Source organism: Nycticebus coucang, chromosome 2 (assembly GCF_027406575.1).
Source record: "Nycticebus coucang isolate mNycCou1 chromosome 2, mNycCou1.pri, whole genome shotgun sequence".
NCBI classification, from domain to species: domain Eukaryota; kingdom Metazoa; phylum Chordata; class Mammalia; order Primates; family Lorisidae; genus Nycticebus; species Nycticebus coucang.
The window spans coordinates 8,769,362-8,792,109 of record NC_069781.1 but is presented as its reverse complement, the minus strand read 5'-3'; the positions used below and the strand labels follow the sequence as shown (position 1 = coordinate 8,792,109).

Here is a 22,748-nt window from a genome sequence, read left to right as displayed (position 1 = left end):
CTGGTAACAACTATCCTACCTTCTGTCTCTATAAATCTGACAATTTTAGGGATCTCATATAAGTGGACTCATACAGTATTTTTCCTCATGTGTCTAGCTTATTTCACTTGGCATAATATCTTCAAAGTTGATTCAGTCACTTTGTTTTGAAAATCTGCACTATTCCTTGCCAACTCTGACACTGCAGAATGTCATCTGGGAAGTATAGTCCACTTGCCAGCATACTCTTCTCAATCAGCTTTTTAGAGGGGAAACTGGTGGAAGTGCTTGCCTTTAACTTTGTGGGTGGTAGGGGTTGGGGAGACAGGGCTTTCTCAGAGAGAGTGGGCAAGTGACTTTTCATGGCCAGAACATGTGAAAACATCACTATAATTTGTGTTTCCCAACAGTTGAATTTTTTTTTTTTTTTTTGTAGAGACAGAGTCTCACTTTATCGCCCTAGGTAGAGTGCCATGGCGTCACACAGCTCACAGCAACCTCCAAATCCTGGGCTTAGGTGATTCTCATTCTCTTGCCTCAGCCTCCTGAGTAGCTGGGATTATAGGCGCCCGCCACAACACCAGGCTATTTTTTTGTTGCAGTTTGGCAGGGGCCGTGTTTGAACCCGCCGGTGCCCTACCCACTGAGCCACAAGCACTGCCACAATAGAACTTTAAAAAAAAAATTAAAAGGATGGGTGGCACCTGTGGCTCAAAGGAGTAGGGTGCCAGCCCCATATGCCGGAGGTGGCAGGTTCAAACCCAGCCCCGGACAAAAACTGCAAAAAAAAAAAAATAATAATAATAATAAAATAAATTAAAAATAAATAAATAAAAAGGCATTTTTATTTATTTATTTTTTTGTAGAGACAGTCTCACTTTACCGCCTTCAGTAGAGTGCCATGATGTCACAGGACTCACAGCAACCTCTAGCTCCTGGGCTTCAGCGATTCTCCTGCCTCAGCCTCCCGAGCAGCTGGGACTACAGGTACCCGCCACAACGCCCGGCTATTTTTTGGTTGCAGTTCAGCCGGGGCTGGGTTTGAACCCGCCACCCTCGGTATATGGGGCCGGCGCTCTACTCACTGAGCCACAGGCGCCACCCTAAAAAGGCATTTTTTAAAGTTGGGATCTTGCTTAATTGCCCAGGCTGGTCTCAAACTCTTGGGCTCAAATGATCGTTCCAAGTAGCTGGATTACAGGTATGAACCACCATGCCTGGCTTCCAACAGTTGACCTTTTGAACAATTTGGAAGGCATAACAAACCCTCAGAGGACTGCTGGAACTAGAAAAAGGAGTTTGGAATTCAGTCCTACCCTGTGCTTTTCAGGTTGCTGGGAGAGGTGTGACTAAAAAATAGAATTGACTGGTTACAGAGCCATTACACTGTCCTGTGCTTTTTTGCTGTTTTTTCCTTTGCTTTCCACATTTAGTAGAGTTTTAGGCATATGGTGAAATTGGTGGGAGGTGAAGTAGGCAGACAATAGAAAATGTGAAGAACGGCTTTATAAAGGAATCATTTCCAAGTGTAGAACAGGGTGGGTGAGTGAGTGGGAAGTGGAAAAGGCCGGGGATACTGTTTCTTGGCCATGTCTCAGGTCCTACAAAGGATCAACAAATAAGATTTTAGTTTCTGTATCAATACAGGGCTCTCTTTTAGATGTCTGTTTTCTTTCGCATCTGGCAAAAGCAGCAAAACCTCTTTTCACTATGGTTCCAGGGTCATTTCGATGAAAAACCCTCTCTTTTTTTTTTGTAGAGACAGAGTCTCACTGTACCGCCCTCGGGTAGAGTGCCGTGGCGTCACACGGCTCACAGCAACCTCTAACTCTTGGGCTTTACGCGATTCTCTTGCCTCAGCTTCCCGAGCAGCTGGGACTACAGGCGCCCACCACAGCGCCCAGCTATTTTTTTGTTGCAGTTTGGCTGGGGCTGGGTTTGAACCCACCACCGGCATATGGGGCCGGCACCCTACTCACTGAGCCACAGGTGCCAATAGCTCTGCACACAGCCCTGAGATGCAATCTTTTTTTTTTTTTAGTTCTTTCTTTGAGATGCAATCTTTGCTGGAGCAAGTCTTGGAAATTTTGGAGAGCTATGATAGTGTTAAGCCTTCTTGTATCCAGAGCTGAATATCTGACTACACATTTTTGTTGCTACTGGCTGGAGAAGAGGCCATGGCTGCCATCAGCTGTTCCCAGAAATGTACACCCCAGGGGAGAGTTACCCAGCCCGGTTTTCTCGACATAGAAGACTGCAGGAAATGTCTCTCAGGCTCCTACACTTTTCCTTCAGATTCTATAAAGCAATACTGGGGTGTGGCCACTTCTTTTCTCTCTACTCCAAATGCAGCAGGGAAATAGAAAAATTTTTATCAGTACCATAGCTACAGCCAGGGCAGCTCAGAAATCAGATTACAGGTTCCAGGCATAGGAGAAGCAGCCAAACTGCAGAGGATCGGGAAGCTTGGGGCTGGGCCTGGGTCCAAGTTCTGGTGCAGTGGCCAGTGCTTTTATGATTATTTAAAGAGGAGGACTGCTTGCTAAGCAAGAGGCTGAGGCCTTCTGGAGGTACAGAGCTCTGGGTCCGCCTGACTGCACAGGAATGATCTGGGTTACAATGGCTGTCCCCAGCTGTTACCAGAATGGGGACAGGAAAAGGCCTTCCTAACCAGGGGCTTCTGGCTGCAGGGTCCAGAGCTCAACCCATGAACTGGGAGGACTGTTAAGGAACAGAAATTCGGGGAATCTCATTTTTCTCTTCTCAGCACCCCAGCATCCACCTGAGTCAAATGCCTTCCTTTTCTCCTTGAAAGCAATATATATTATACTATATTCTGTTTCAAAGAGAAGGTTCAAATCCTAGCTCTTCAATGGCCAGTTGTCTGACTGCTAGCAAGATCCCTTAGCCTCTGTCAGGGCGCTCATTTGTAAAATGGAGAAATAATGTCTACCTCATAAAATTCTTGCTAAGTTAAAAAAAAAAGGTAATATACATGAAATGGTTAACATGGTACCTGGTACACAAGCAGAGCTCAATTAATTGTGGCAGAAAAAATCCTGATGTCTTGTAATGAATATGACTAATGCATCTCATTCCACCTGTGAGAGAGCTTTTGCTTCAAGAATACAATAAATTATTAACTCTTTTCCCGAAATGCCGGACTTGTCCCAAGTTTATCGACTTCCAGATTTGGCTTTTTCCTCTTACCACATCCCCAAACCCAAGGCCCCAAATCATCCTCATTTGCTGCACCCCAGCCCCCACCAGAGTAGAATGACTTGGGTCCCCAGCACCAGTCTGCCTCCTCCGCGGGAAAGTGGGCAGGAAGAAGAGAAGCCCGATGGTGATCTCACTCTTTGGGACCGGGCGTTTTTCCGGCCCGGACGCGCAGCATCCCCAGCCCCAATGCAGCGATGGTCCCTGCCCCGCCCTTCGCCGCAGTCTTGGAAGGGCTCCCAGGGGCGGAGGGGTGCGGTGCATACGACTCTCCACAGGGCGGGAGGGAGGGGCGGGATTGCAGGGCAAAGGCTGCGGGAGGGTGGTGAGGCTAGAGCGTCTCTGCCTGCAAGGGCGGAGGCAGTGACTCCACTGCACCATCACCCCCCCACCCCTTGCGCGCGCCCTATTTCCCCATCCTCTCGCGGCCCTCCCACCTCGCTCTCCTCTTTATTGCCGCATCACCGCCTCGACTCCTTCCGGGACTGCTCGGCCCTTTCCGCCAGGGCGGTCAAGCGGCAGGCGGGTGAGAGCCCCGCCCCCGCCGCTCAGCCCGAGAGCTCCTCCGCCCCTCGCGCCGCGCCGGGGCGCTTCCCCCGCGCTCGCGTCCGACGCCGCGGGAGCGCGCTCGCCGCCTATAAAAGAAGCGGGGCGCGCGCGTCGTCGCCACTACCCGCTGCGGAACGAGCGGCGCAGAGTGGATCTTGAGGAGCCGCATCAGTTTCTCGACGCCCCTCGGCCAGGCGCACCCACGCCCAGCACCCCCTGGAGCCGGTGAGACGGGGAGGGTGCGAGCGCGGATGTGGGGCTCTAGGCAGCCGACCCTTGGGTGGGAGCCGGGCAGTCCCCGGGCTGGGGCGGGGCCGGCGCGCGGACAGGTGAGTCTGACGGGCCTCGCTGCTCCTTCCTGTCGGCCAAGGAGCCGGGCGAACAGGCCGCCACCGCCTTTGTGGCGCGGGGGCTGCGAGGAGCCGCGCTGCCGAGCCTGGGCGCCGGCCGCTGGAATGTCATTGACTGGGGGAGGGGGACCGGAGGCCGCCAGGTCCGTAGCCGCCTGGTTGCGGCACCGCCCTGGCCCATCGGGCTGCGGCAGGTGGGTGGGGGCCCCCTTGTCGGAGTCTTCGCCATCCCCCTTCCTGCAGAGCGCTCCCCGCACCGCCCCCGGTCCCTTCCCTCGGCGGGGAGCGACTTCTGCACCTCGTTTTCCACGAGCAATGCCGGCCAGCCCTTGAAGGAGGAAGACCTGAGAGCATAGAGTAAAGGGCTCTGTGACCTTAATTTCATCCTGTGTGGCGAATCTTGCACCTCTCTCTAGATGCAAAAGTATCCGGGACTGGCCATTTCCTTTCCTGTCCTTGTAATAAACATTTCTTTCTTCCCCGGTTGTGTTTTGCTTGTAAATAATAGGTAGATGCGGGACTTGTTTGGTATGAGAACCCAATTAAATAACTTAATATCTTGATTTCTTTTATTTATTTTTTCTCCCTGAGACTGGGTCTTTCGAGTCGAGGACAGCATATTTGTCAAAAATTCTACAACCATACTAGTGCTGAATGATAGAGCAGTCTTTTGTTTGAAAGCTGCCCTGGCTTTGAATTTGATTAGACCGTTCCCAAAGAAAATTGCTTTTAAAAGTCTCTTTCATGTACTGCAATAAAATATATTTTAAAACAAGGGGCTTGTTAGATAGAGTTAAGAGTTGAATATGATTTCAATGAAAACTCTAAATAGCCCAGAACGCTGGGTTGAGATGATGTTTGAAAGGCTCAAAATCTTGTCAGATCCTTTATATAATAGATCCTAAAATATTTAGGCCCTTTGTTCTGTCTTCATCGTGATATTTTAGAAAAACTTAACATCATGGCCGTCTGGGAAGAATAAAAGACCATATTATGAAGTATTTTCATAATGTGCTGAGAAATTGCGTCGTCATAGCAATTGGACTTAAGTATAACAGAATATATCAAGGATGGAAGGGTGGGGGTGTCTTGCAGCCAGGGAACAGAAAATCTTAGGATTACCAGCAGGAACACTCAGGTGTATGAAGCCATTGAGCCAAGATGCCTACTCATTAAACTAGTCCTTTATTTTCCCTTTCATTGCAGCTAATGTCTTAGTTTTTTGAAAGGTCAGATTGAGGTCAAAGTTTAAAAAATGTGTTGGGGGAGGGAGGGTAAGGGCTGCAGTAAGGGCCTCTGTAGGAAATTAACAATGAGCCTTTTTTAGTAAGTGGGCCAATAATTACTCAAAGGGACCCTCAAAGTGTGTTAACTGTTATCCAGGGACCCAGATGGAGAAACTGAAAAGGAGGATTTGCTCAGTACTGGACAAGTGGGAAGCAGTTTTTGTGGTAAACCATCAGCTTAGTAACTTTCTCTCTGATATGCCTTTGGTTTGGCAGTGTGTTTTGTAGTAATCTAATAATTGGAGAAATCCGATATTCATAGGCTCTAAAGTAAGCCTGTCAAGCAACCTGATGAAGAGGTTAAGATGGGAAGAGCTGTTTTAGGTATTTCTTTTGGTTGCCTGCTTTTCCTTACCTGCCTTCATCCTAAAGGGTGGGGCTGACACCACATCCTAAGAAGTGGATCTCAGGAATAGTTTCCCACATCCTGTCATTGCTGAACCTGCACTAGGGACAGTGGGCTGAGGCTGGCCAGCCTTTATAATCAATTCTCCATGGACTGGGAAGACTCCACTAGTTTATGCACTGGGGTCTGGGACAGCAAGGCGGTAGAGGAATGCAATGCTGTAGTAGCAAATGCTGACTCCAAGAATGCGGAGGAGGAGGAGGACCGCATAGCAGATCACTTGGGACAGTTGACCGGAACAGCTGTGCTGTGAACCATCACCTCCCTTCCACCTTTTTTGCATATTCCTTTGGTACCAGTTTTGAACAGGAAAATGTATTTTGTAGAGTGAGTATACCAGCAAACTAGGCCCAAGTCAGATCTTTGTAGTTTGAGTCTTTATTTCTGATGATTTCATGAAATCAAGCTCTTTATTACAGAATAGAAGGGGATTTAGGAATCATCTAATCCTAGGATTCTCAATTGATTTATCAGAATGTGGATTGGGGGAGGGCATGTTTAGTTTTAAAAATATATATTCAGTATTATTACTTTGACAAGTGTGGAAACTGAGGCCCAAAAGAGTGTGACTGGGCCAAGGCAGGACATCTACAGACATAGTAACTGCCAAGACCTGGGACCCTTGGTTCTCTTTCCACATTTTGAATCGGCAGTGGGATTTACACACTGTCTAGAATAAAGAGAAGCACTGGGAAAATATCTGAAATTGGATTTTTGTGTGTATTCATTAAGTACCTTTAAATGTATTCATATTCATTTTATTTGAAATGATTTTGTTCAGTTTGCCCTTAGAAGCTTGTTATCTTGCTCTTCCCCCTCCTCCTTCAGACTCCACATTCCTCCATCATGTTGTCATCGTTTCGTAAACGCAGAGTCCAGGTATTTGACTAGCATGCAGAAAATGTGTTGCCTCTTTGGTTTTGCCTGGCTTGCAGTGAAGACACATTTGTGGCAAAGAGGTCGAATGATCAAAAGAGAGGGGAAAAATCCCTGTCTGCATGACTTTTCTGTTAAGCCGATTGGTTAGGATTTGTTTGGGTTTTCTTTTTTCTTTTTTGGTGTTATGTTATCAAAAGTCTTAGTAAATTTACTGTAAAATTTACAAAGCCTCCTGTTTTTTACCTTCTTCTCTTTCTCTTTAAGGCATGAATATATTAACTTATCACCAAACTGGTGTTTGCATGTAATGTTTGCTGACTTTTTTATTGATGGCTACTTGGTTTTTAAGAACCAAGGAACTAAGACAGATTATTCTAATTATTTGGGAAAAATAATCTGAAAAAATACAGTAAAAATATAATAGTATTTATATTTAAATTTGACAAATATTATAAACTTGGGTTTGTTTCCTGTTCCATTAACTTATTTCTTCTGCCACAATCCTGTAATGAAATGGAGCTTACATTTTCATGTTTTAAAAAAAGAAAGCTCCCTTTATTTGCTTCCTTAATTTGTTTACAGTTTTTGAGTGTTTCCTAAATTGAACCTTTTCAAAAAGAAAAAAATGTTTAAAATTAATATCCCAAAATGAGAAATATAAACTTTGGAAATGTTGGGCAGTGCCTGTGGCTCAACAGAGTAGGGTGCTGGCCCCATATGCTAGAGGTGGTGGGTTCAAACCCAGCCCCGGCCAAAAACTGCAAAAAAACTTTGGAAATGTTTAGTGTTTGATTATAGGTGATAAATCCAAGGTAGGCCCATTTATAAATCAGATCAATTAATTAAATGAGGTTTATAAAAATGGGCCTCATAACCTTTTCCTGTTTCAAATCATAATAACAATATGTTATACTTAAATACCTCTCATCTGAATTTTACAGGTTAAAAGGTAAGTAGCAGCAAGATAGTATTTGGGAAGCATTCAGAAGTAAGTTTTCTCAACATTGCTCTGCATTTCTGGATTTTGATGCAATGCAGTATAAATCTTTTGCTTTCTTAAAGCTAAGTCCCTACTCACCTCTGCAGAAAGTGCACTAATGAGTTGAAATGAATTAATCAATTTGAAGGCTGACGTGTGGATCCACAATCCTGATTGGAATGTGGTTTAAGCAAAAAATTTGTTGTTTTTATTCAAGGAATTAAAACTCTTACATTATGTATTATATTACCTCTCTGCTTACCATCAGATATGCTACTAAAATCTGCAGCTAAGCTGGTTTTGAGTTCATTTAGTTTGAGAATCCACTGGTATACAATTTTATGGGGGTGCTAACCAATTCTTTGGTGGTTCATTCTCCCAGAGCCCTTCCACATCCATGGATATAGTTCTCTTGCTTTGCAAATCTACAATTTGGTAGTAGGCTGGCTTTCTAAGCCATGGAAAAAAGGCATTGTCGGTTCTGCACATTTGGGCTCTGACTAAGCAACAAAACAGAACTGATGAATGGTTTCTGTGACCTTTTGCTTTGGGTGATGTTTATGGATTTTTCCATAGAGCCAAATGATTCGTTCATACTTTTAGTTCCTAAAAATCTCTTTCTTGCAAAACAATGTATCTGGTGTCCATCCTGAAAATCGGAATTCATTTTGTAGTATTCCAAATGTCTCTTACATCCAGCATATTCAGCTTGCTGAAAGAATATGAACCCTGATGCTCTGTTTTGAATAAAGACTCTTTTCACAGCACTGTAATTTTAATGGGTTCTATAGAGAAACTGCCAAATTCTTTCCTAAGATCCACGTGAGGGTGTCCTAAACCACTCACTGCAGGGGTCAAGTTTACAAAGTCCAAAGCATTTGACCTTTGGTTTGTATCTGCAGTCTTTTGTGTTGTTTAACACAAAAGTGTTATTTTCACCCACTGCCTCTACCCACTCCCCAAAGATAGATAGATCTAACCTCTATATGGTGGGGCATTTAAAAATTCCCTGGCCAGGCTCAGTGGCTCACGCCTGTAATCCTAGCACTCTGGGAAGGTGAGGCAGGTGGATTGCTTGAGCTTACAAGTTCGAAACCAGCCTGAGCAAAAAGCCCAGGACCCCCCTTCCCCCCATCTCTACTAAAAATAGAAAATGAGGCAAGAGGATCACTTGAGCCCAAGAGTTTGAGGTTGCTGTGAACTATGACGCCATGGCGCTCTACCCAGGATGACAGCTTGAGACTGTCTCAAAAAAAAAAAAAAAAAAATCCCTAAGTACCAATAACTGCCTCAGACAGCTGTCTCTTATAGGAATCCATTTTCAGTTAATAGTGTGTTTAAGTTTGTGTTGGATATGAAGAGTCAGAGACATGATGCAATTTTGAATTAAATAGGAAAGTACAAGCCAAGATTCATATCTTTATTTATTTGTTTATTTTTTTGCAATTTTTGGCCAGGGCTGGGTTTGAACCCACCACCTCTGGCATATGAGGCCTGCGCCCTACTCTGAGCCACAGGCACGGCCCAAGATTAATATCTTTAGACCTCCCTCTTTCCTTCCCAGAGTTTTGGCAGTAGTATAAGGACACTGACAAGTCCTATTTATTTGTTACAATAGAGGACATAGTTGTCATTCCTGTTTTATCCCCCTGAGATCGATCAATTCACGTTACTTGCTGAATGATGCAGCTTACATTTTGACTGCTGCATTGCAGCATTTATAAATAGCCAACACCTTCAGTCTTCTCTAATAATATTTGCAAAAATAGGATCTTTTCCTTCAGTTATCTCAAATGGAAAGCTGTCCTTAAACATAGACAAGTATTTACCACTTGGTTCCCCTCATTCAATCTCCATGTGCACAGACTTGATTGGCAAAATCAGAGTCAGATAAGAAGTCAGTTAACTGCACTTGTAGGAAGTCACCTTCATTGCGGTTTTTAGTCAGTCAGTGGAATAGTTAATGTTGGTAAGGTTGGAGTTTGTCTTTTAATGGCACTTTCCCCAGATTTTTCATTTCTTAAATTCTCAAAAGGTATTAATCCCATATGGCTGGGAACAGCCTGGAACATTCTCTGTGGCTTCCGCCTTATCAGTATGCTGCATATTTCCAGAGCAGGGGTGGGGTTCTTGCACTCTGGAGCCTCAGTCAGGGAAGGAAGCCTCGAAGAAATTCCAGTAACTCTCTGACATAGTTTTGGGTGAGAGGTTGTAGCACCTTTGAGTGGCAGTAGTTTGGGGTGGAATTAATGAGACTTTTCCTGTGTTTAATGTAGTGTTTGGGAATGACCCTTTGAGGGGAAAAAAAACAAACTGGAACTCGTGTACATATACTAGAGATAGTTCTCTATCAGGATGAGAGTGAGGAAATTTATTAACCTATAAGCTATTTTGACATCTCCTGTATCATGCAAATGAAAATTCTGAATGCTGACCACAATGGGAACGCATTGGTGACTTTCAGATGCCCAGCAACAGCCAGTGATGGCTTGGCTGAGCTCCCACCTACTGACATCAGCTGATCTACTGCAGGAAGAAAAGTCCATTATTGCCTGACCAAAGCACTTGGTATAGAATTGACTTGTTCTACTTCACTGGGGCAACAAAGAGGGCCTTTTAGGTTGGTTAATTTCAACAGGGCCTCATTGGATTGGTGGGTCCAGTCCGCAAGCTGGGCACAACTAGAAGGACATACTCAGGTGGAGCCTTTGCCGTGCTGTAATGGAGATTCTTTCATTCTATTTTGAAGGGCTGCTCCCAAATGTGATTTCTCAGAGACTCTATAGTAACTAAAGGATTGAAGAAATGTAGGGAATCCTGTGATAAGAAGCAGGACAACATCATGTACTTTGGATATCTTTCGGGAACTTAATGTAGTATAGTTATTATTTGATTGTATAGCTATACTTAATTTGGAAATTTTGTTTACAAGCAACTTTCATAAGCAAGCAAATTAGGTACATGATTTCCCAATGTTTTTCCATCTTAACTGATTGCCGGAGGGATGAGAACAAAGGAAGTATGTAAATTTTTTTTTTTTTTCAGTTTTTTTGGCCAGGGCTGGGTTTGAACCCGCCACCTCCAGCATAGGGGAGGAAGTATGTAAATAAATCATTCTAACCCTAATTTGGTGCTCGCTTCGGCAGCACATATATTCTAACCCTAATTTGTTTACTAATGTAAGAAACCTTAATCTTTAAAAAATAATTTTGATTAATACATCCGTCTCCTGTTTTTACCTCGAAGTCGGGATGGAAAAGATAAGAGGGAGTGAAAGGAATTAATAAATAACCATCAGTAAGAGTATACCAGCACCAATAATGTTAAGAGTCTCTGGTTCTTGTGTGTTAGTCTAGGAACTAGAGGATCCCAGATCACCTGGGCTCTGTGACTAGCTTACTATATCATCAGAGTCTCCTGACTACTTAATTATAAAGTAATAGTAGTTTCTTTATTTCCAAATCTGGAATATAATAGGCTCTATAATACATGCCAAGTTCTGAGTTCTGTGGTCAGTAAGAATGAGATAACGGTCGTCTTTATAGTTCTTTAAAGAACTCATCAGTTTGGTAGGGAGGACACAGTGATTACATGGCGGATGTGATGTGCTGGAAGATAGATGAGAGATGAAGGAGACGGGGAGTGAGACCGGTGATGCGGAGAGACTTCATGGAGGCTGAGGTATTTGTGTGTACCGAATGGGAGAGACGAGCACATTACTGGCAAAGGTCACTTTTTGGGAAATGAACCCTGCTGAGGGCCTGTAATTGGGGTTGGTGAGGGAATTTGATGGGAGGTGTGGCTGGAGAAGATAAATAACTAGAAGGGGACTGAGTGATGCCATGTTTAACTGCTAGTAAATGTGCCTGGTGTTTTTGGTACTTCTCCAAACCAGGCCAGCAGTGTAAACCAGAACTGCCTGTTATAAATAAATGTTATCACAGAAACTGACATGAGCAGACATATACTTTTTCAAGGTCACTCTCAGTTTTTGGTTTTAAGGATTCTTTTGACATCTGTTTTAAAAATAGAAAATACGTTTTTAGACACAGCTATCTATTGAGCATACAAAGCTAGGCCTTCTTGAGCTTTATTTCCTTGAGGTTCTGCCCTATCCTAATAAAAAGAGCAGCTACCTTCTCAGAGTATACTGCCATGTGGTCAACCCAGGATTAGTAATTCAGACTTACTCATTAGGTTGACACCTAGTTGTGGAGCTTTAGTCAGTCATTCTTTGTTGTCATTCTTGCCACAAATCCAGCACTTAACTGGATAGGATTCTAGTTTTACAACATGGGAAGTGGAGAATTCATTGAGTTCTCTCCCTACCCCTTCCAAGTGAACTCAGGACTGCTGCATGGCAGACAGCGCTTTCTCTCAGCTGCTGAGAGCGGCTACAACACTCAGCATGTATTTGGTCATTTGTTTAACAAACGTTGTTTAATGACCTCTGTGTGCTAGAAATGAGGGATATAAAGATTAGGTTGCTCAGTCCAGTCATACCATGGGAAGTATATACAAGTGCTTTGTGAATCTACAGAGACGTTGATTACCTCTGAGAAAGAGGGAAGGAACAAACACTTGGTACAGTTTAGTGAGCAGACAGGATCCTGCAGTTCACTCATTTCAGTGGGTGTCGAGATATAAACAGAGGAGTTATCCAGGCAGAAAAGGGACATGGGACATTCTAGGCAGATAATGCATGTACACATGACTTGGAATTTTAAAGGGAATCATGTATTTCAGAAAAGAAAGAATATTTTTATATCCCAAGAGGGTTGGGGGCATGGGTGAAAGGTATCAGGCAGGAAAGTTGTGCCAGATCATGAAGGTCCCACTAACAGGGTAGATTCCTTTGTCAGGAGGGAGCCAAAGACTTCGGAGTGTCAAAAAATTAAAAAAACCAGTAATGCAACAAAAATGTGGAGAATAATTGGCAAGGAATGGAGACATGGCTAAAATGACTATGTACTCTTCCCTAGGAAGACAAGCTCAGGTCAGGCTACTAGGTAGTGCCTTCTCACAACCTCTGGGAGCTGCTTGAATCCCTAAGGAGCTGGGATGTGAGCTGGAAACTCTAGCGTCACCAAGGTTTGAGGTGCTGTTTACCTCCCAGCTGGAAGTAGACAGCACTTAGGCTTCATTCCTGATGTGTAGCTTGCTTACCCTTCTCTGGTAGCTGGGGCAGACAACAGGATAACAATATTCCCAGATGACCACACCATCTTTATATATTTATAACTTCTAGAATAGTACTGGAAGGAACTCTAAAGCTTGTCTAGTCTGCTTCCTTACCAAACCCAGAAACACTTGTGTACACTGTGATTTTTACATTAGAAAGGACTTAAGACTCTATCATTTTTCTTTCTTCCTTTCTTTTTTTTTGTTTGGAGACAGAATCTCTATGTTGCCCTGGGTAGAGCATTGTGGCATCACAGCTCACAGCAACCTCCTACTCCTGGGCTTAGGCAATTCTCTTTCCTCAGCCTCCCAAGTAGCTGGGACTATAGGCACCTGCCACAACGTCTGGCTATTTTTTGTTGTTGCAGTTTGGTTGGGGCTTGGTTTGAACCCACCAGCCTCGGTATTTGGGGCCGGCGCCCTACCTATTGAGCCATAGACACCGCCCCCAACTATCATTTTTCATGCCATTTTTAGTTGCTCTAGGAAATTGAGGTTTTAGGGTGGCGCCTGTGGCTCAAAGGAGTAGGGCGCCGGCCCCATACGCTAGAGGTGGCGGGTTCAAACCCAGCCCCGGCCAAAAACTGCAAAAAAGAAAAAGAAATTGAGGCTTAGAAAGGGAAGATGGCTTGTTACATGGAAAGTCATTGGTTACTGACAAATTTTTTTTTTTTTTTGTAGTTTTTTTTGGCCCAGGCTGGGCTTGAACCCGCCATCTCTGGCATATGGGGTCAGTGCCCTACTCCTTTGAGCCACAGGCACTGCTGGTTACTGACAAATTTAGAAGCTTTTTGTCATTAATCTATACCTATTTCCTTCTGTGATCTTTAATTGGTTAGAGGATAAAATGGCTTATTCTTGATAAGATTAAGTATATGCTAGATTTCTTACAAAAACAGGTCAGGTTAGTCTCGGCACTTGTGGCTCAAGCGGCTTAGGCGCCAGCCACATACACCTGAGCTGGCGGGTTCGAATCCAGCCTGGACCCACCAAACAACAATGACGGCTGCAACCAAAAAATAGCTGGGCGTTGTGGCGGGTGCCTGTTGTCCCAACTACTTGGGAGGCTGAGGCAAGAGAATTGCTTAAACCCAGGAGTTGGACGTTGCTGTGAGCTGTGATGCCACAGCACTTTACCCAGGGCGACAGCTTGAGGCTCTGTCTCAAAAAAAAAAAAAAAAAATAGGTTGGCTGGGTGTGGTGGCTCACACCTATAATATGCACTCTGGGAGGCCAAGGTAGGTGGATTGTCTGAGCTCAGGAGTTCGAAACCAGCCTGGCCCTGTGTCTACTAGAAATAGAAAAATTGGCCGGGCAAGGTAGCCCATGCCTGTATTCTGGGAGGCCCAAGTGGGTGGATTGCTTGAACTCAGGAGTTCGAGACCCCATCTGTACTAAAAGTGGAAAACTGTTGGCTCAACGCCATAGTTCAGTGGTTAGGGCTCCGGCCACATATACCAGGCTGGTGGATTCAAACCCCGCCTGGGCCTGCTAAACAACGACAACTGCAACAAAAAAATAGCCACAGGGTGGCGCCTGTGGCTCTGTGAGTAGGGCGCCGGCCCCATATACCAAAGGTAGTAGGTTCAAACCTAGCCCCGGCCAAACTGCAACAAAAAGCCGGGTGTGTAGCAGGCACCTGTAGTCCCAGCTGCTTGGGAGGCTGAGGCTAGAGAATCACTTGAGCCCAAGAGTTTGAGGTTGCTGTGAGCTGTGGTGCCATGGCACCCTACCAAGGGTGACATAGTAAGACTCTATCTCAAAAAAATAAAATAAAATAGCCAGGCATCATAGCAGATGCCTATAGTCCCAGCTACTTGGGAGGCTGAGGCAAGAGAATTGCTTAAGCCCAAGAGTTTGAGGTTGCTGTGCACTGTGATGCCATGGCCCTCTATAGAGGGCGACATAATGAGACTTTGTCTCAAAAAAATGAAATAAAAAATAAAAATAGAAAAACTATCCTCGTTTGTATAGTGGTGAGGGAAAAAAAAGGACAAAAAAATAAGTGGACTTTGTGGGCTGGTGGATTCGAACTCCTGAGCTCAGACAATCCACCTACCTTGGCCTCCCAGAGTGCTTATTATAGGTGTGAGCCACCACACCCGGCCAACCTGACCTGTTTTTTTTTTTTTTTGAGACAGAGGCTGGTGGATTCAAACCCGGCCTGGGCCTGCTAAACAACAATGACAACTGCAACAAAAAAATAGCCACAGGGCGCCTGTAGTCCTTGCCAGTTGGGAAACTGAGGCAAGAGGATTGCTTGAGCCCAAGTTTGATGTTGCTGTGAGCTATAATGCCACAGCACTCTACCCAAGGTAACAGAGTGAGAGACTGCTTCCAAAAAATAAATAATCACGTAGGTCAGGTTGTCTTTTTGACATTAAAGTTTGGTAAAACTTCTCAGAAATCTAAGGGTTTAATGTTGGGGCAGACTGAGTGCTTCAGGGAAGTATCAACTACCCAGTTAGCCTGCATTTATGGTTAACTTGAAGTTGGTGCAGTCTTCTCTCTCTCCAAAATAGCAGATAGAAATAAGGAGGATAGGCTCGGCACCCGTAGCTCAGTGAGTAGAGCATCGGCCACATACACCGAATATGGCAGGTTCGAGCTCACCCCGTCCAGCTAACAACAATGACAAATGCAACTGAAAAATAGCCGGGCATTGTGGTGGGCTATTCGTAGTTCTAGCTACTTAGGAGGCTAAAGCAAGAGAATCGCTTACGCTCAAGAGTTGGAGGTTGCTGTGAGCTGTGATGCCATGGTACTCTTCCAAGGGCAAAATAGTAAGACTCTGTCTCAGACAAAAAAAAAAAGAAAGAAATAGGAGGGTAAATCTTTCACAACTTTTTTTCTCCAAGATAAACTGATTTGGTTTTCTTTTAGTTGTGTACATTTAGGTGAAACTAAGCCTGTTCATTGTCCAGGCTCTATGATAGTCTGAAGACTTGTATGGTTGACAATTTGGAGTAACTGAGAAATCAACTACTTTGTCTAGGTGAATTCTGTTGACTGTTGCTGTTAAGAACTCATTTTATTTTATTATTTTATTTATTTTTTATTGAGACAGAGTCTCACTTTGTTGCCCTCCGTAGAATGCCGTGGCGTTGTAATTCACAGCAACCTCAAACTCTTGGGGTCAAGAGATTCTCTTGCCTCAGCCTCCTGAGTAGTTGGGACTATAGGCGTCCGCTACAACACCAGGCTATTTTTTTGTTTTATCAGGTCTGGGCTGAGTTTAAACCCACTAGCCCTGGTGCATGTGGCTGGCACCCTACCCACTGAGCTATGGTGCCACAATAATTATTAAATATTAGGCTAAAATCTAGAAAGGTAGAAAGAAAAGCTGATTTAAGTAAGGGTCAATTCTTTCATTTTTTTTTTTTTTATGGCTTTTTTTTTTTTTTTTGTAGAGACAGAGTCTCACTGTACTGCCCTCGGGTAGAGTGCTGTGGCGTCACACGGCTCACAGCAACCTCCAACTCCTGGGCTTAAGCGATTCTCTTGCCTCAGCCTCCGGAGTAGCTGGGACTACAGGCGCCCGCCACAACGCCCGGCTATTTTTTGGTTGCAGTTTGGCCGGGGCTGGGTTTGAACCCACCACCCTCGGCATATGGGGCCGGCGCCCTACTCACTGAGCCACAGGCGCCACGCAGGGTCCATTCTTTCTAATCTCCACACAAGGAAATGCGGAGACCAGATGAAGGGACTCCTGAATGGGCTTGTCAACAAAGTACCAAAGTTGGTGTTTTCTTTGAATCCTTGAAGTCTTATAGAATTGACAGCATGAACCATAGTTCTCTCATTCATACTATTCACTTGGTTTCACTGCCATGTTGGCTGGGCATCCTCTGTTGCTGGGGAGTGGATGGCCCTTTTTATAAAGGAATGGGGTCCAGACTTCCCTGTTAGACCTTTGGAAGGGGCTACCCTCTCAACTCATTTGTATGCTGGGGTTATCTGATAATTCTTTCCTTCAAGGAGGCTAATTCCATTGACTTTATTTTGGTGTTTATTCATACTTACCTCAAGGCATTTTTTGTTTTCAGAAAATGGACCCAAGCGGGGTCAAAGTACTGGAAACAGCAGAGGACATCCAGGAGAGGCGGCAGCAAGTCCTAGACCGGTACCACCGCTTCAAGGAGCTGTCAACCCTTCGGCGTCAGAAGCTGGAAGATTCCTATCGATTCCAGTTTTTCCAAAGAGATGCTGAAGAACTGGAGAAATGGATCCAGGAAAAACTTCAGATTGCATCTGATGAGAATTATAAAGATCCAACCAACTTGCAGGTGTGTCTGATCTCCCTGAGATTCTTGCCAAAATTCAAAAGCCTACATGTTCTTGTCCAAAAATCAGACAAAGTTATTTAATTATGACCTTGAGAGATTAGGCAGAAAGAAGAATGAGGAAGACTGTACTATTCTAAAAAAGCCCTTAGTGCAGGGGTCTTCAGACTTTTTAAACAGGGGGCCAGTTCACTGTCCCTTAGACAGTTGGAGGGCCGTTTAAAAAAAAAAACTATGAACAAATTCCTACGCACACTGCACATATCTTATTTTGAAGTAAAAAACCAAAACAGGAACAAATACAATATTTAAAATGAAGAACAAGTAAAGTTAAATCAACAAACTTATCAGTATTTCAATGGGAACTATGGGCCTGCTTTTGGCTAATGAGATGGTCAATGTCCGGTTCCATATTTGTCACTGCCAGTTGTAAGAAGTGATGCAAGTGTGCATCATTTAGTCCCGAGACTGAGAGGAGGAGTTGAAAGACAGAGAGAAGGAGGGGAGTTGGAGAGTGGGGTGCACATTCTACACATGTGCACTGCGGGCCCGAGAACAGTCTGCTGCTAAGCAGGACAGGCAGCGGTGGCAAAAACACGGTGGGCCGGATAAATGTCCTCGGTTAGCCACATATGGCCTGCGGGCCGTAGTTTGAGGACCCCTGCCTTAGTGGCTTGTAGCTCAAGTGGCTAAGGTGCCAGCCACATACACCAGAGCTCGGTCCTGGCAAACAACAATAACAACTACAAAAAATGACAAAAAATAGCCAGGCATTGTGGTGGGCGCCTGTAAGTCCCAGCTACTTGGGAGGCTGAGGCAAGAGCATCAGGAGTTGAAGGTTGCTGTGAGCTGTGACGCTACGGCACTCTACCCAGGGCGACAGCTTGAGGCTCTGTCGCAAAAAATAAAAAAATAGCCCTTAGTGTATTAGGGTGACTGTAGAATCTTGCAGGTATTAATTTATCTTTTTTTGATGCTTTAAACTGATGATTCTCAATCCACTGACTTGAAATAACTGGTGATCCTTAAACATTTTTCAGGGAAGGTCTAGGTTGATCTCTTGCAACATGTGCTTTTTTTCTTCGTTTTTAATTAATAGACCACTGCAGAAAGGTCTTGCAGTGAGGGAGCAGTTAAACTCAACACGTGGAAAATATATATATATATTTTTGTTGTTGTTGTTGCAATTTTTGGCCAGGGCTGGGTTTGAACCCACCACCTGGTATATGGGGCCAGCACCCTACTCTTTTGAGCCACAGGTGCCGCCCAAGGAGTATATGTTTCGAGAAAGGCATGCTAACAATGTTACTGGAAAAAATTAATAAATGTGAGTTACTTTAGGAGGCTTAATTGATAATCTTATCAAAAGCAAAGCCTGGGCTCAGTGCCTGTAGCACAGTGGTTGTGGTGCCAGCCACATACACCGAGGCTGGTGGGTTCGAGTCCAGCCCCCGGCCAGCTGAAACAACAGTGACAACTGCAACCAAAAATAACTGGGGCAGGCAGCGCCTGTGGCTCAGTGAGTAGGGTGCTGGCCCCATATACAAAGGGTGGCAGGTTCAAACCTAGCCCTGGCCAAAAATAATAATAATAATAATAATAATAATAAGTAAATAAAATAAAATGAGCGTTAAAAAATAAAAATAAAAAAATAACTGGGCGTTTGGCGGGCACCTGTAGTCCCAGCTACTCGGAAAGCTGAGGCAAGAGAATCGCTTAAGCCCAAGAGTTTGAGGTTGCCCTGAGCTGTGACCTCAGGGCACTCTGCTGAGGGTGACAGAATAAGACTCTTGTCCCCCCCCCCAAAAAAAAAAAATAAATAAATAAATAACTTTTTTTTTATTTTTTAGAGACAAAGTCTCACTTTTTCGCCTTCAGTAGAGTGCCCTGGCATCATATCTCACAGCAACCTCAAACTCTTGGGCTCAAGTGATCCTCTAGCCTCAGTTTCTCTTTTTTCTTTTTTTTGTTTTTGAGAGTCTCACTATGTTGCCCTAGGTAGAGTGATGTGATATCACAGCTCACAGCAACCTCAAACTCTTGGGCTTAAGCGATTCTCTTGCCTCAGCCTCCCAAGTAGCTCAGACTACAGGTGCCTGCCACATGGCCTGGCTATTTTTTGTTGCAGTTTTCATTATTGTTTAGCTGGCCAGGGCTGGATTCAAACCTGCCACCCTCAGTGTATGTGGCTGGCGCTGTAACCACTGAGCTATAAGCACCAAGCCTTTTTTTTTTTTTTTTATTTTGGCCAGGGCTAGGTTTGAACCTGCCACCTCTGGCATATGGGACCGGCGCCCTACTCCTTGAGCCACAGGCGCCGCCCCCCTCTTTTTTTTTTTTTTTAAGACTAGTCAAGTGCAATAGGGAGAAGGGGGGAAAGAGCAGAACAAGGAGTTCAATCTGTAACTGTGAACAACCAAGTGAGATAACTCACTACCTTTGGACCAGCCCATCATTTTGTTTTGATAGCAAGTAGAGCCCATGTGTTTTTTTTTTGTTGTTGTTTGTTTGTTTTTTAACTACACCAAAGTAGTCTAAGAACATCAAATGATGAACACTAGTTTAGTGTGGCCCTTTCCTAGCTCTGTACTTAATGGAATAGAGGTATTGAGAAAATTTGAACATAGACAGGATGGGAGTGTGCCCTCTAAAGTAAGTGAAACAAAGTGTTATATGTGAGTGAATGTGGATAGATTATGTAAGGGTAAACGCTGCATGCTAAGGAAACTGCGTGTGGCTCTGTATTTCTAGAAGAGATTAAATATCCATAGAAAGACAATACAATTAAAATATTTGTAGCATCTTCCATTTACAAAGTTGGTGGTCTTCCCTGGCAAACCTTTCAGAGGGTCAGTAGAAATGTGGTCAGCATATTTGATGAATTGAGCAGGCAGAGGATGGGCGAGATGCTGAGTGATAGCTACAGCTGTAACTAGAGGGAGTGGGATTGAGGAGTGGAGGCACTTTGGAGAATGGGACAGCAAGGAACTAGGTGTCGTGTGGTTGCATCTGTGATTCACTTCATGGTCCACTAACAGGGAAAGCTTCAGAAGCATCAGGCCTTTGAAGCTGAAGTACAGGCCAACTCAGGAGCCATTGTCAAGCTGGATGAAACTGGAAACCTGATGATCTCAGAAGGGCATTTTGCATCTGAAACCATACGGGTAAGTATGAATCTTGCCTCTATAGATGGCCTTCCTGTGGGTGGAGGAATGTGGAAAAGAATTTGTGAAGTCTCTTGAAGGAGTTACTCAAATCTTGCCTTTGTTTGTAATATGACTTAGCAGAATATTAAATAAATGTTTATATACTCGGTGAAGAAATTAATATTCTTTTTGTAGAACAAATTAAAATGTGATTATACTTTAAAGAAGATTGTATAAATTAACTCTTAACATTCCCTGATAGTTATTAGATGGGAGAACATATTAATGGAATTGGTAAATTTAGGGATTAGGATACAAAGGTAACTAGAAACAGTCACAGACACTGTAAAGAAAGTTCTCTGTTGGAAAGCTTATTGAGTTTTGATAGCTTACCCTACAAAGGACTTACTGAGGTCTAGGCACCAGGCCCGTTTAAGGTCCAGCTCCTCTAAGGAATGACTTGTGACACCTGTTGGTTGGTGACCATGGTCATAGGACTGACTTTGCGGTAGGAGTCCTCAGTCACTGGTCTGGATTGTTTTGGTGCCAGTTCAAGGCAATATTTGATCTTTCTCTGCATTGTTTCACATTTCCAATAGGATACAAGGGAAAACAAATCTCTTTATAATTAGGTCATACACATTGAATTTCTCCTATCTGGATGCTCTGATCTTTCTTTGATACACCTCATGTCTGGCTATGCTCTGTTTTGTTCTTTGTCAAACCCCTCTCCTTCCATTGAAAGCCAGCTTTTTTCTAGTCCTTTACCTGTCAAAGCAGTACTGAACATTTTCAGGGGTATCCAACCTTTGTTTTTTTTCTCTGCCACACATTGGAAGAATAAGACTTGTCCTGGCGGCGCCCGTAGCTCAGTGGGTAGGGCGCTGGCCACATACACCGAGGCTGGCGGGTTCAAACCCAGCTCAGGCTGCCTAAAACAACAATGACAACTGCAACAACAAAAAAAATAGCCAGGCATTGTGGTGGGCGCCTGTAGTCCCAGCTCTTGGGAGGCTGAGGCAAGAGAATTGCTTAAACCCAAGAGGTGGAGGTTGCTGTGAGCTATGATGCTACAGCACTCTACCCAGGGCAGCATAATGAGACTCTTGTCTAAAAAAAAAAAAAAAAAAAATTGTCCAGGGCCACATAGTAAATACACAAACACTAATGAAAGCTGATTAGCAACAAAAAGGTCTGTGCATACTTTTTCTGTAATCTGACACCACAGATAAGCAAAAAAAGTCCTCTTCCAGGGCAGCGCCTGTGGTTCAGTTAGTAAGGTGCCTGCCCCATATACTGAGGGTGACGGGTTCAAACCCAGCCCCAGCCAAACTGCAACCAAAAAATAGCTGGGCGTTGTAGCAGGCGCCTGTAGTCCCAGCTACTCGGGAGGCTGAGGCAAGAGAATCGCTTAAGCCCAGGAGTTGGAGGTTGCTGTGAGCTGTGTGAGGCCACGGCACTCTACCGAGGGCCATAAAGTGAGACCCTGTCTCTACAAAAAAAAAAAAAAAGTCCTCTTCGAATTAGCATGTGGCTGTAGACCACAGTTGGACACCCCTGATTTAGATGAAAGCTGCAGTCCTTAGGCTCCAGCTGGAAATGTTTTGTCTCCTACTCTTCTATAATAACCATTCGGATGTTTTGTTCCCTGAGGATCCAGTCTAGGGATTTTCAGTGATAAATATTTGTTCTGTTGTTTTTTTTTTTTGAGACAGAATCTTGTTTTGTGGCTTTCAGTGGAGTGCCTTATCATCATAGCTCACAGCAACCTCAAACTCTTGGGCTCAAGTGATTCTCTTGCCTCAGCCTTCCAAATAGCTAGGACTACAGGCACCCACAACAATGCCTGGCTGTTTTTAGAGACAGGGTCTCTCTCTGGCTCAGGCTGGTCTCAGACTCGTGAGCTCAGGCAATCCACCTGCCTCGTCCTCCCAAGTGCTAGGGTTACAGGCATGAGTCACCTCACCTAGCCTCAGTGATAAATATTTGTTGTCTCATGTTTGCTTGGCTATACTCTGCAGTCTCATATTGAAGATTTGCAATTAATTAAGCTTAAAATTAATGATTTTAAACAATTACTAGTAATGATTGTAAATAGGAAATACAAGTGAATTCCAAATGCCATATGACTAACTACATAATTTCATTTAAGCCTTTTAGATACAGATATTTATCTGCCCATTTCCCCAGTATTTTGCTTACAATCTTATGAAAGTAAATGTAGTCAGCATGCTTTGTTCTTTCCTTGATAGAAATTGTTTAAGTGAATGGGGCTACTCTCTTAATAGTATATAACCAGGTTATAGATGGGGAACATGAGAGATAGATCAAGTGCTTGGCTTTGTAATTAACCTAGGGGGAAAGGGGGACCCAAAGCTGACTTCACGCATATTTATTAATATCCTCTACCCTGTTTAGAGAGCTTATTACAGCAACATTATCCTTGAGTGTAGTGGTTAGTGTTCTCACTGCTGTGGCCTGGCTTTGATTC

The 22,748-nt window shown here is 44.2% G+C and overlaps 1 protein-coding gene across 3 annotated transcripts in view; it reads left to right on the top strand.

The window, feature by feature from the left end:
- Window positions 1-3,819: 3,819 nt before the first annotated feature.
- The window catches only part of SPTAN1 (spectrin alpha, non-erythrocytic 1), a 96,386-nt gene continuing 77,457 nt past the window's right edge, over window positions 3,820-22,748 (top strand). For all 3 annotated transcript variants that reach the window (XM_053560684.1, XM_053560675.1, XM_053560694.1), the window contains exons 1-3: window positions 3,820-3,972; window positions 16,875-17,114; window positions 20,150-20,275. In XM_053560684.1, the coding sequence (XP_053416659.1) occupies window positions 16,878-17,114; window positions 20,150-20,275 (363 nt within the window). In that variant the 5' untranslated portion in view covers window positions 3,820-3,972; window positions 16,875-16,877. The remainder of the gene's footprint in view (window positions 3,973-16,874; window positions 17,115-20,149; window positions 20,276-22,748) is intronic.